General features: G+C 35.7%; 2 protein-coding genes across 2 annotated transcripts in view; one reads left to right on the top strand and one right to left on the bottom strand.

The window, feature by feature from the left end:
• Window positions 1–7128: 7128 nt before the first annotated feature.
• LOC113113387 (zinc-binding protein A33-like) lies at window positions 7129–9554 on the bottom strand. Its single transcript, XM_026279540.1, has 6 exons — window positions 9159–9554; window positions 8765–8860; window positions 8428–8658; window positions 8282–8304; window positions 8092–8213; window positions 7129–7819 (listed from the first exon to the last, which is right to left on the bottom strand). Exons 1-6 carry the CDS (start codon window positions 9552–9554, stop codon window positions 7275–7277), a joined length of 1413 nt encoding a protein of 470 aa, XP_026135325.1. The 3' UTR covers window positions 7129–7274.
• Window positions 9555–10606: 1052 nt separating this feature from the next.
• Window positions 10607–11849, top strand: part of nup62l (nucleoporin 62 like) — a 33660-nt gene continuing 32417 nt past the window's right edge. Inside the window, exon 1 of the mRNA XM_026279537.1 lies at window positions 10607–10690. The gene's annotated coding sequence lies outside the window, so the exon portion shown is untranslated. The remainder of the gene's footprint in view (window positions 10691–11849) is intronic.

The raw sequence follows: 11849 nt of genomic DNA, 5'->3' as shown, positions 1-11849 counted from the left end.
CTGTGCAAGTTTTAACACCAGTCTGTCAGTATCAATCTGTATTGTGTTGAAGGCGGAAGAGAAATCCAAAAACAAAGTTCTTACAATTGTTTTGGGTTTGTCTAAATTTTTTGAGATAATGTGCACTAAAGAAGCAACTGCATCTTCAGTACTACAGCCTTTCTTATAGGCGAACTGCCAGGGATCTAATTGATCTTTAACTACCATAACCAAATGATGGAGTAACAGTCTCTCTAGATATTTCACAATTACAGAGGTAAGAGCTATTGGTCTGTAGTCTTTAAATTTTTTTGGACATTATATTTTTGGTAGTTGTTTTTTTGTATGCAGTCTTCCATATCACAGGAACAACATGTGTGTCGACTGAAGATTGAAATATTGGTTGCAACACACGTGCTAATTCATGAGCAAAACTTTTTAAAAGGCCTGCACTACAACCATCAGGACCCACAGCCTTTTTTGTATTGATTGAAACATTTTCCTTACATCTTCAACCTCAATGACAATTCTCTCTGATGATGCTAGAACTACATCTGTTGTTTCTATGAATTTGTCTTGTTTGCTTATTAGTTCAAACCGGATAAAAAAGGTGTTTAATTCATTCCCAAAACTAAGTTCATCATCAGTTACAATTGATTTTTTTGAAGATGACAATCCAGACATAGTTTTCATAATGTCCCAAACCTTTTTAGTATTATTAGTTTTGAAGGCTTTTTCCAGACACTTCTCATGAGCTTCTTTTGTTTCCTTTAGTTTAATTTTGAATTATCTTTCCGTTTGTTTAAATACCTTAATATCTTTATCCTTGAACGCTACTTTCCTCACATTTATCATTTCTTTAATATCTTTAGTCACATATGGTTTATTATTTGGAAAGACTTTAATCTCTTTAGTAGGTATGTTCAGCTCCACACAGAAACTGATATAGTCATTTAACACTGTAGTTCTTTCGTCCAGTGAGCCTTCATCAAAAATGTCCCAGTTTGTCCAATCAAAACAGGCTTTCAGTTGTTCTACACTTTCATTCGACCATATTCTGATCATTTTTGTTTCTGGTTTACTTTTTTTAAGTTTAGTCCTGTACACGGGAATCATGTGCACAACATGATTGGTGATTGGTGGCATACATTTGGACACATTTACAAAGCACTTATCCAGAATGTTGTTGTTTCTTGTTTGAGTCTTTACATACTGTTCAAATCCCGGCAACAAAGTCTCCAATTTGCACTGGTTTAAATCGCCCAGTACGATCACAGGTGCGTCGGAGTAGCTGAGTTGCAGTTCGTGAACATAGTCCGCTATCAGGTATGCTGCCTGAGATGGTTTACCGTTGGGCGGTACATATACCACGAACAACAAAATACAACCAAATTCTCTAGGCAGATAAAAAGGTCTTAAGGTCATGCCGAGAATTTCCACATTTGAGTCACATATTTTATATTTTACTGAATAAGATCGACACCATTTCTCATTAATATACACACAGATGCCTCCCCCTTTATTTTTACCTGACATTTTATCTCTATCCGCTCGAACTAGTGTGAATTCAGGAATTTCGAAAAGCGAGTCAGGCATTGTAGACTTCAACCAGCTTTCCGTAAAGCAAAGCAAAGATGCTTCACGAAATTCATTACAGTACCTTGTGTGTGATCTTATCATGTCCATTTTGTTATTCAGAGAACGCAGATTACTGAAGATGATTGACGGCAGCGGTGGTTTTTTAAATCTCCTTCGCAATCGGCTCCGAATTCCTCCTCTTCTTCCTCTTTTCTTTCGTTTTGTTCTCACCAGCTCACGTGGAACATTTTCAAACAGATTCTTATATTGGCCTGTTATCGATTCTTGAGTTGTCTTAAAGTTTAGCTCCAGCAACATCTCCCGAGTGTAGAGGCATGCACCCATCATGACACCGCATGTGTTTGGGGTTTCACATGCAGTCAAACATTGCATTGTCAAACATAGTCCATAGCAACTGATCATCCAAAAAATCCAAATCAACAGTACGTTTTTCTTAGCCTTCATCTTTCCCCTACAAGTCCCTACCCGGACTTACTTGACAGTAGACAAACAAACAAACCGAAAACATAGTATACTGAAATGCAGTGCAGCCGCTGAGCAGCGCACCGGAAATTTTAATGTAATTTCTAGCGTGAAATGAATATTGCGGTAATTAAATATCCACTTAGTTATCACCAAAGCTCTTTATTTTTTTTGTTGTAGATCATTAAACCATTACTCCGCCTCAGAAGCCTGTCCGAAATCTGTTTCACGAGGTGCCTTCGGGCAAAAACGCTGCCTGCAAAGTCATTGCCTGATTAGACAGCAAGGCAGAAAGCAGAGCTCTGTGATTTGTCCTTGCAATGTCTTACCATTACATTGTCACATATCAAATTCAATATAAACTGTTCAAATACTGTACACTAAACCATCTGCCTTCATCTTGGTTTGTGACAATTATCATGTTAAAGTGTACACTCACTTTACCAGTCGCTGAAAACCCAGAAACTGTTTCAGCGGTGGACAAAGTGAAAGGACACCACTGCATCATGGCCCTGGTTCACCCCAATAGATGAGGCTTTAGGTCAGGAGCATTCAGTTACTCCTTCAGTGCTGCTTGCCTCAGTGTCCCAGGCCTCCTCCACCTGTGGTGAGCCTCTCAGTGAAGACTGAGAGCCTAACCAAGCAGACACAGGGGTAAGAAGAGGAGCTGTATTGAAATGTTCAGGAAGGAAATGGCCAGTGAAGAGGCCAGACAAAAGGCCGCAGATGAGTGGGTCAACAGACTTCTCAATCTTGAGATTCTTGTTAAGAAAAACTAAATTATAATACATTTACTTAAATTGAGATGGCTTTCTGAGGCTAAAGTCTCAATAGATTTAATTTAACTTAAATTTGTTCTAATTAATTCAATATTTATGTCAAGTCAATTCACCTTTATTTGGTATAGCCCTTCATAAAGATTGTCAAAGCAGCTTTACAGTGACAACAGAGAATAGTTTGTCAATCATGTGAGTGGAACACAACAAGTTAGTTCATTTTAGTATTCCTAAGCTGATGATGCATTTAAAAACATATAATTTATATTTTGGATATAAAATAAATACCCAGAAACTTAAACTCTTATCAATACTTTTAGACCCCACCTAAATTTAGGAGTAATGATTTATACATCATTATACTCCTATTATCACATTATATCTGAATAAATAATCTTTCCATTAATATGGTTTATTAGTATCTGACAATATTTGGCCGAGATACAACTCTTTGAAAATCTGGAATCTGAGGGTTAAAAAAACCTCTAATTAATGAGAAAATTGCCTTTAAAGTTGTCTAAATGAATTATTAGTGATGCATATTAATAAATCAAAGGTTACATTTTGATATATTTAAACGGATAGTTCATCCAAAAATGAAAATGTGATGTTTATTTGCTTACCCCCAGGGCATCCAATGTTTCTTGAAGCAAATTATGATTTTTAGCTTCAGTTGTTGCAGTCTCTCAGTCGTACAATGCATGGCAAATGGTAACAGAATCTATGAGAGTAAAAAAACAAACATGCAAAGACAAATCCAAATTAAACCCTGCGGATTGTGACGATACATTGATGTTTAAAGACACAAAAGGATGAAAGAAAAATTTATCATTTTGGACCATACAATGTTTTTTTTGGCTTTTGCTAAAAATATATACCCCAGCTACTTAAGACTGGTTTTGTGCTCCAGGGTCACATAAAAGACGGCAATATGATTTTAATTGGAACTCTCCGTGAATAAAACATTTGGGGATAAACCTAACAAGAGATAAATCAATACTCTTTGAAAGTAACTATGGCCCCATTAATAAGGAGGTAAACTCTGATATTTCAAAATGGACACTGCTTCCATTAGATGTGTAATTGAATAGAAATAATTAAACTGAACATTTTACCACAGATTCTTTATCCTTTTCAACCACTCACTCTGTCTGGAGGTACCACAAAAACCATTTAATGAATGGGATGGTTTGGTTTCAAGGTTTGTCTGGAATGGTAGAAGACCTTGGGTAAAGTTTAAAACATTGCAGTTGACAAACGAAAAGGGATAGCTCTACCATGTCTTCAGGATTATTATTATGCTGCAGAGTTGAAACCCTTAGTATGCTGGTGTATACCAAGTTATGAATCAGGTTGGAAAACCCTAAATTCACTTTAAAAGTTTAAAACCATAGTCATTTTAAGAATGAAGTCATTTACCTGTGCAATATTCATGCTGTCTAATCAGCATCTTGATATGCCACACCTGTGAGGTGGATGGATTATCTCGGTAGAGAAGAAGTGCTCACTAACACAGATTTAGACAGATTTGAGAACAATATTTGAGAGAAATGGGCCTTTTGTGTACATAGAAAAAGTATCTCTGAGTTAAGCTCATGAAAAATGGGGGCAAAAACAAGTGTTTAATTTATCATTTTATTCAGTGTATACTGTTCATTTTAATCCCCTGGAACACACGACAAACATGATGATCTAGAACATGATGCATTGTTGTGTCTGTCATAATTAAATAATTTTGGAGACAGTGGCTGTACGTTTTAACTAAATTATTATTATTATTTTTTTACATTAAAAAAGTTTTTTGTTTACACTCTCCTTTAACGTATACATTAATATAAGAAAATACTGCAAAACAGTACTGTCAAGCTGTTATATATTTTTTGCCCAACATTCATAATTTCTGTCATTAATTTTATATGTTGGTAGGCTATTAATTGTATGGGGCCCGTAAGGTGACTTGTTTGGTTTATTTAGTTTTGTCGTGGCCACGAAATAATAACTCGTGGGAACGTGATAATGTTTCGTGGCCACTAGATCATTTTGTCGAGGTAAAGACATCCTTATGTCGTGGCCTCGAGATGCTATGTCGAGGGAACAACATCCATTTCTCGTGGCCACGAGTTTAATGAGTAAGCAAACATGCGGGACCATATGCAGCCCAGGATTATCAGAGATGGATTCATTCATATTTTATTTTGAATTAAGTAATTATTATATTAACCATATGCTTTGCCTACCGGGCTGTATTATATGCGATTGTCAGCATTCAAATGAAGTTTATCATACGTAAATAGGCCTATTACATAAAGTGCGTGATAAAAAATAAAGTTTAAAGTTAAGTTTTTTTATCCATATTACAGTCTTGTAAGCCCATTAACTGATATTCTTTCACCCGTAATATGTGTACATTATTATTATTATTATTAGCCTATTATTATTGCTTATTTTTTTTATTTCGTTTATATTCTTCTTCTTTTTTTGCTTCAATTTCGATCTCTTTACTTAACATTCTGAATACTTTTGTAAATAATAGTGTACTGTAAATGCTCAACATTAACATAAAATGTCATAATGTAAATGCATACATTTTATATGTATAAATAATATAATTACTTAATTCAAAATAAAATATGAATTAATCTCTGATGATCCTGGGCTGCTATGGTCTCGCAGGTTTGTTTACGCATTAAACTCGTGGCCACGAGAAAAACATGTCCTTCCCTCAACATCAGAAGTCGTGGCCACGAGAAATGGATGTTGTTCCCTCAACATATCATCTTAAGGCCACAACATAAGGATGTCGTTACCTTGACAAAATGATCTCGTGGCCACGACATAATATCACGTTTCTACGAGTTAATATGACGTTCCCACAAATTAATATCTTGTGGCCACGACATATTATCACGTTCCCACGAGTTATTAAGTCGTGGCCACGACAAAACTAAGTAAACCAAACAAGTCGCCTTACCATATAATTCAGTGTTTATAATGCTAATACTTAAACTTAAAATTATTTCAACCGAAACTGACATAGAGCAAGGGTTTGATGAAAAAAGGGAAGACTTAAACACAAAGTCTGTCAAATAAACTGTTAAAAGGAGTTGATGATCTCTAGTCTAGTGATGGTATGTTATAGTTTCATCATTCAGGCTGTATTTCAGCTTTAATGTAGGGTTTTTTAAACAAAGCAGCTGATATTTGTCATAGAGACAGCTAGAAGCTAGTGGACTGCAGAATGCTGGAAGTACAGGGCTTCTTCTGCAGTGGAACATTCTGTTGGCTTTCACTTCTTTTCACTATAAGTTCTTTGTATAATTATTAATAAAGTGTAATTACACAGTGTAGGATTGAGGGATATCAAAAGCAGTGAAGTTTACATCCATGCCTACCTTAAAATATCGATCAGATGAAGGTGTCTCAGTAGACTGGATGTGACAGGATCCCTGGACTCTCATTGGACCTCTGTCTGCTGTCTGTGGAGCCAGCGTTCTTCAGCTTGATGCAGTCTAACACCTTCCTCTAAACACTCTTAAACATAAAGGTTTGTGAAGAACATTTTTCGATTATAAAGATCCTTCTGTGCAATGTAAAGGGTTCATGGACCTGAAAGGATCTTTATGAAACCATCAATGCCAACAAACAACGTTTATTGTTAAGAGTGCACTACATGAGCCTGTCCACCAGAGAGAGTTTATAACACACACACAGAGCCTTCGCCTGAGATTCTGGAGCCAGCTCTGCTCAGAGTTTAACTCCTGTAATCAAACAGTTATAATAATCTCCTCTAGACGTTCAGGTTTACTGAACATTACAGACAGGTGTGTTGGAGCTGGGATCTTGATCTGATTCTGTTCGATCCTCTACTCAGTCAGTCCTCTACACTACAATCACATTCATATTTGAGTGTAACACCAATCACAATCAATCAAATACAAAAATCAATCAAGATCCAGTCAACAACAGATGAACAGAACCAAGACCTGCCCTACATTTGTACTTTTTCAATACAATACAAACAATATGAAACCCATGTAAAATTGTTTTTAGAGTATCTTGAACAAACAGTTTGAGTAGATTTTTATTGATGAATGAGAAAACCTTTTCCTTTGATTACAGTGTTGAACCATAAAATGCAAAATTATGAAAACAACAGAACTAACAAATATTGCTACAAGTGTGACTGCATCATATAATAATTATTAATTATTAATAATATGAATAATATTCATCGTCTGGCTGACTATGTCTTGTATTCATTTTTCTAAAAATCCTGTCATACTTGCACAAACTGACAGTCACCACTTATAAGCTATTACTAAATATTGTAGAAACATAGTTTTCTGTAAAGTTGCTTTGTAACGATTTGTATTGTAAAAAGCGCTATACAAATAAACTTGAATTGAACTGAATTGAACTAATTATTGTACCTTAATTGATCTAAAAGCAGAAAGAGATTTAACTGTGATTTTCTGTTGTTACGATCAGTTTAACTGGTAAGATCCTCAGAGGAGAAGTTGTGCAGCGATTATATAAGAAAGGAAAGACCGTCTCTGTGAAGGTTGTTGTGAATGAGCGGAGACAGATGTTAGTTTGAGGATCAGAGAAGGACACCTTTCCTCCGTCACAATCCAGCTGAACTCTCACACGCTGAGGCTTCTCTTTAACTGTGAAGACAGTCAAGGGTTTATCTGGGGATTGTGACCAGTGTTTACTCTTCATGTACCGCACACGCCAGACATTAGAGTTAAAGAAAACCTCTCCCTTCCTTTGGTTTGATGCTGTGGTTATTCCAACACTCCAGTATGTATTGTCTCCAACCTCCACATCCCAGCAGTGTGTCCCTGAGTTAAAGCCCTCAGATCCCAGAACACACAGATACCAGTCAAACCTCTCTGGATTATCAGGAAGATTTTGACTTAAATCACTGTACGATACACTGGTCAAATCAGAAGAGAGAGTGAGCCAAGGAGCTGCTGTGTTTGGATCTAGAGTCAATGGAGCTGCAAAGAGAATTAAATCAGATTAGATGATGAAATATGATGGGATTAGAAATACAAACCTATTTACATAAACACCTTGAGGAACAGACTGTGTTTTGTAGTCATTATGAGTTTGCAGTATGATCCTATGATCTTATGAAATACAGTTCAAATTCACCACAAATTTCATACTTAAAGTGATTATGAGATGTATTTCTATCAAATGTTGGTCAGTCTGTCTTTGTTTATATCTGCAGTATTTAATCGTGTACTGGTGTCAGATAGAGACTCACTGTGTTGGAGAGTTTCCTGCATCTTGCTCCAGACTCTGAAGCGCAGGTTACTCAAGTAATGTGGCACATGAATCAAAGCTCCAGAACTCATCTGTGGATCCGGCTGTGATGAGATCCGGACTCTGGAAGAACATTCAGGATCAGAACTGCACTGGACTTGAGTTCAGATCCACTGAGAGAAGAAACTTACCTTTCCATCGTGATGCTGAAGTTCTGGAAAACACAGAGTTTGAAAGACATTTTAATATCTCATCAAACACTTATAACAGGTTTCCTTCCATACAGAATTTGATCATTGGTTGAGTAAATGATTGTTGTTTTGTGTTCAGTGGTCACCTTCAGAAAGCAGGCATCGCTGTCCTTCATCATCTCCTCCGTGTCTTTGATTGTGTGTGAAAGAGCAGAGATGTGTCTGTTCATCTCCTCCAGCTTCTCCTTCATCATCTGCTGCTTCTGCTCCTCTTCCTCCCTCAGTGCAGTGACTGTAGCTTCTTCTTCATCTCTGAGAAACTGATGAAGCTTCTCAAACTCCTCTTTAATCTGACGCTCGGTTTGCTCCGCTTGAGACTGAAATCACATCACATTCACTTCAGTCAGCTCTGCATTATCACTCACTCCACTAATGTCCATCACAAACTCTGTGAATGTTTGAGTCTTTACTCGATATCCTCACCTTGATGTGTTGAACGGTTTTATTACACTCTGCTTTCATTTCTTCTGCATGTTTGAGCTTGTTTTGTAAAGATGTCAGTTCTGTATTCAGTTCCTCCTACAAGTTAAGTTGTAAATATGTGAAACTTTTTTCATGTGATTTGCTAAATGTATTTATATTTTGTAAAATTCATACATTCTTGTGTCAAAACAGTATTTGATCAATAAAAATTATCCAAGCTTGGGAATGCTTAGTGAGCTTCTATTTGATCCGTGACTTAATGGATGTCAGAAGGTTAAAATCTTTGCTTTCAAGAAGGAAATGAATGAATGGGGATAAACAGAAGGTGAAGGACTAAAGACAAGTTCTGCAGTTTCTCGGAAATTCTGTGAAATATTTCAGAAATGTGTCTGACCTTGTGAGATGAGATCACTTCACCGATGGGTCTGAATGTGTGACTGACATGTTTCTCTGAGTCTCTACACACTAAACACACCGGCTGTTTGTCCTCCAGACAGAAGAGTTTGAGTTTCTCACTGTGTAAACTGCAGATCTCCTCAGATCCTGATGAACGCCTCTCGTTCCTCTCCTTTATCAGTGAATCACACAAGTTTTTTAACACTAGATTACATGGAGGCTGGCCTTTTGAGGATCTTCTTCTGCAGACGGGACACTCCTGAGTTTTCTTGGTTCTCCAGAACTGTTGAAGACACTCTTTACAGAAACTGTGACTACAGGAGAGAATAACAGGATCCTTGAAGATTTCACAGCACACGGGACAAGAAAGCTCTTCCACAGATTTGGGATCCATTTTCTGTTCTCCTCCAATTTTTCTTTCACTTTCTGAACTTTACTTTGAAAAGTAAATAGGCTAACAATTATAATTACAATCAAAATCTATTTCGTGCAAAAGCTTCTCAAGAAATCCTCATTTATCGTGTCCTCCTTTGATGCACAGCACTGATTTTAGCTTTCAATAAAGAAGAAATAATAACTAGTCATTTCCTGGTTAAAGACTTAGTGAGGGAGGAGTGTCTTATTAGACTTTGCTCCATTTGAACACACACTGCATGTACTTTTATTTTAACTTTCTCCTGGACTCAATGAACTGGAAAAATAATAATGGCTCCTATGCTTTTTTTTTTTTTTCTTTCTTTTTTTTTTTTTTTTTAAATCTAATTACACATTAACTACATATTCAAACAAACAAATGTATTTGACTTTCTGTAAAGACAGTTTTGATCAGGCAGTATTTTAGACAGCTGACGCCAGTGTTGCCAGATTGGAAATGTCCAAGTATCATACCAGAAGTTCAAAATAATCATATTTGGAAGAAAATTATTGTACACGAGTCAAAGAGTTATTTATCTATTCTAAACCAACAACACTTTGACACGACCTGCAAATTACCACAGTAGATAACACGGTGTAGGGTATTGTTGGACGGAAGCAGTGAGACAAAATACTATCCCATTATTTTCAGTGACTGTCTGCGTCGCCCGCATATTAAAACATATTAAAATTATTTTTAACACTTGCTTTGTCGCGTCCAGTGAAGAAGGAATTAGCTGTTGCTGCGTGGTATGTTAACATCTGAGCCGCTAAATGTTGAAGGGGTTCTTGCTATCATGGACCGCAACTAGTGCTCGTTGGCTTTAAAGCAGGGCAAGTAAAGTACGAAAGTAAAAACAAAATAAATAAAAAATCACTGTACGTAAATTTTCATTGTGTGTGTGTTTGTTTTTCCCCTCATATATTGTGTTTTATTTCACATTATTTATTGTGTTCCGTCTGCATGACTTAGTATTATAGTAATAACAGGGCGATGTGATTGAGCAAAAGAGGACATCCAGTGAACTTAATGCGACGAACTGTCAGCTAGCTGAAGATAAACCAGAGCGGTGTTTATGATATTCATCAGTTTTAAGAAAACCAACAATACTACCGGTGTTCTGATGCTGGGCTGAGCATATGCGAATATTCATTCTGTGAACATAAACGATTTTCAAAAAGGTTGCTCTATTATTCAAAAAATGTTTTTAATAACAAAAGTAAAAGCTGATGTTTTTTTTAATGCACAAATGAACTGGAATATAAACATTCTTAATGTCTTTATCTTTTATTTATTTGCCCAAAATTTAGAAATTTAGTAGATAAAATGCACTATATAATTAAAATAAATGTAAAAATGTCTTTATACACTTTATTTGTGTCTTTAATCATATACTGCATTGTGGTGCTCTTGAAAATATTTTTGACTCAAATTCTACTGGTCAAGTTTTGAAATCCACAACCTTGAAGTAGGCTACTTTAACAATGTTTTGCTTATTTTACAAACTTATAACAATTAAAATGTTTTGTAGTTTAATAACAAATGGCTTTATCAAAACATACAGTAATTTGTATATATTCATTTCAAAGATAAAAGTAGATTGGTTTTGCTGAATAAAGACTTCCAACTGATTCTGTGTTAAGTTTTATTAACAGATATGGTGAAGGCATTACATAAATGACATTGAATACGCACCTGTATAAATATAAAATACATGTTGAAAAAAAAAACCCTGAAAGCTACACAAGAGTTTACTTGTATATGCGTTTAGGGATAGGCCTACTGATCCACACAAACAAGCACATGTTATAAGATTTCTGTTGTAAGTAAATTATTAAATACATTATTAAAGTAAATTCCTATATGAACAACAAATGGCAAACAGAGATTTAAACACCATGAACAAACTCAATGAAATCAGTCTAAATGTCTACGATTGTTTATACCCACTGCAGAATAAACCATTCAAGAATGACCCACATGTTTTAAATATTAGTAGAATATCCACCAACATGATCTTTCTTACAAAACCCTTTATCCATGAAACTTGTTTTATTAGGTTGTGCTTGGTTTGATTACCTTCGATTATCTTGATTTCAAAAGTGTGGATTTCAGGAATAAAATGTAGTAAAACTTTAAAACTGGTTAAATAATACAACATTTGTATCAAATAGTAGGCTATACAATTTTGTATTATTATTTTGCATATGATTTAAGCATTACACTAAATTACACATTCTGTTGGTCTTCATCCACCATCCCTTGCATCAGATA

The sequence above is a fragment of the Carassius auratus genome, chromosome 14 (genome assembly GCF_003368295.1).
Source record: "Carassius auratus strain Wakin chromosome 14, ASM336829v1, whole genome shotgun sequence".
In the NCBI taxonomy this organism is placed as follows: domain Eukaryota; kingdom Metazoa; phylum Chordata; class Actinopteri; order Cypriniformes; family Cyprinidae; genus Carassius; species Carassius auratus.
Note: the sequence above shows the minus strand (reverse complement) of the source record. Positions and strands in the feature narration are given on the sequence as shown.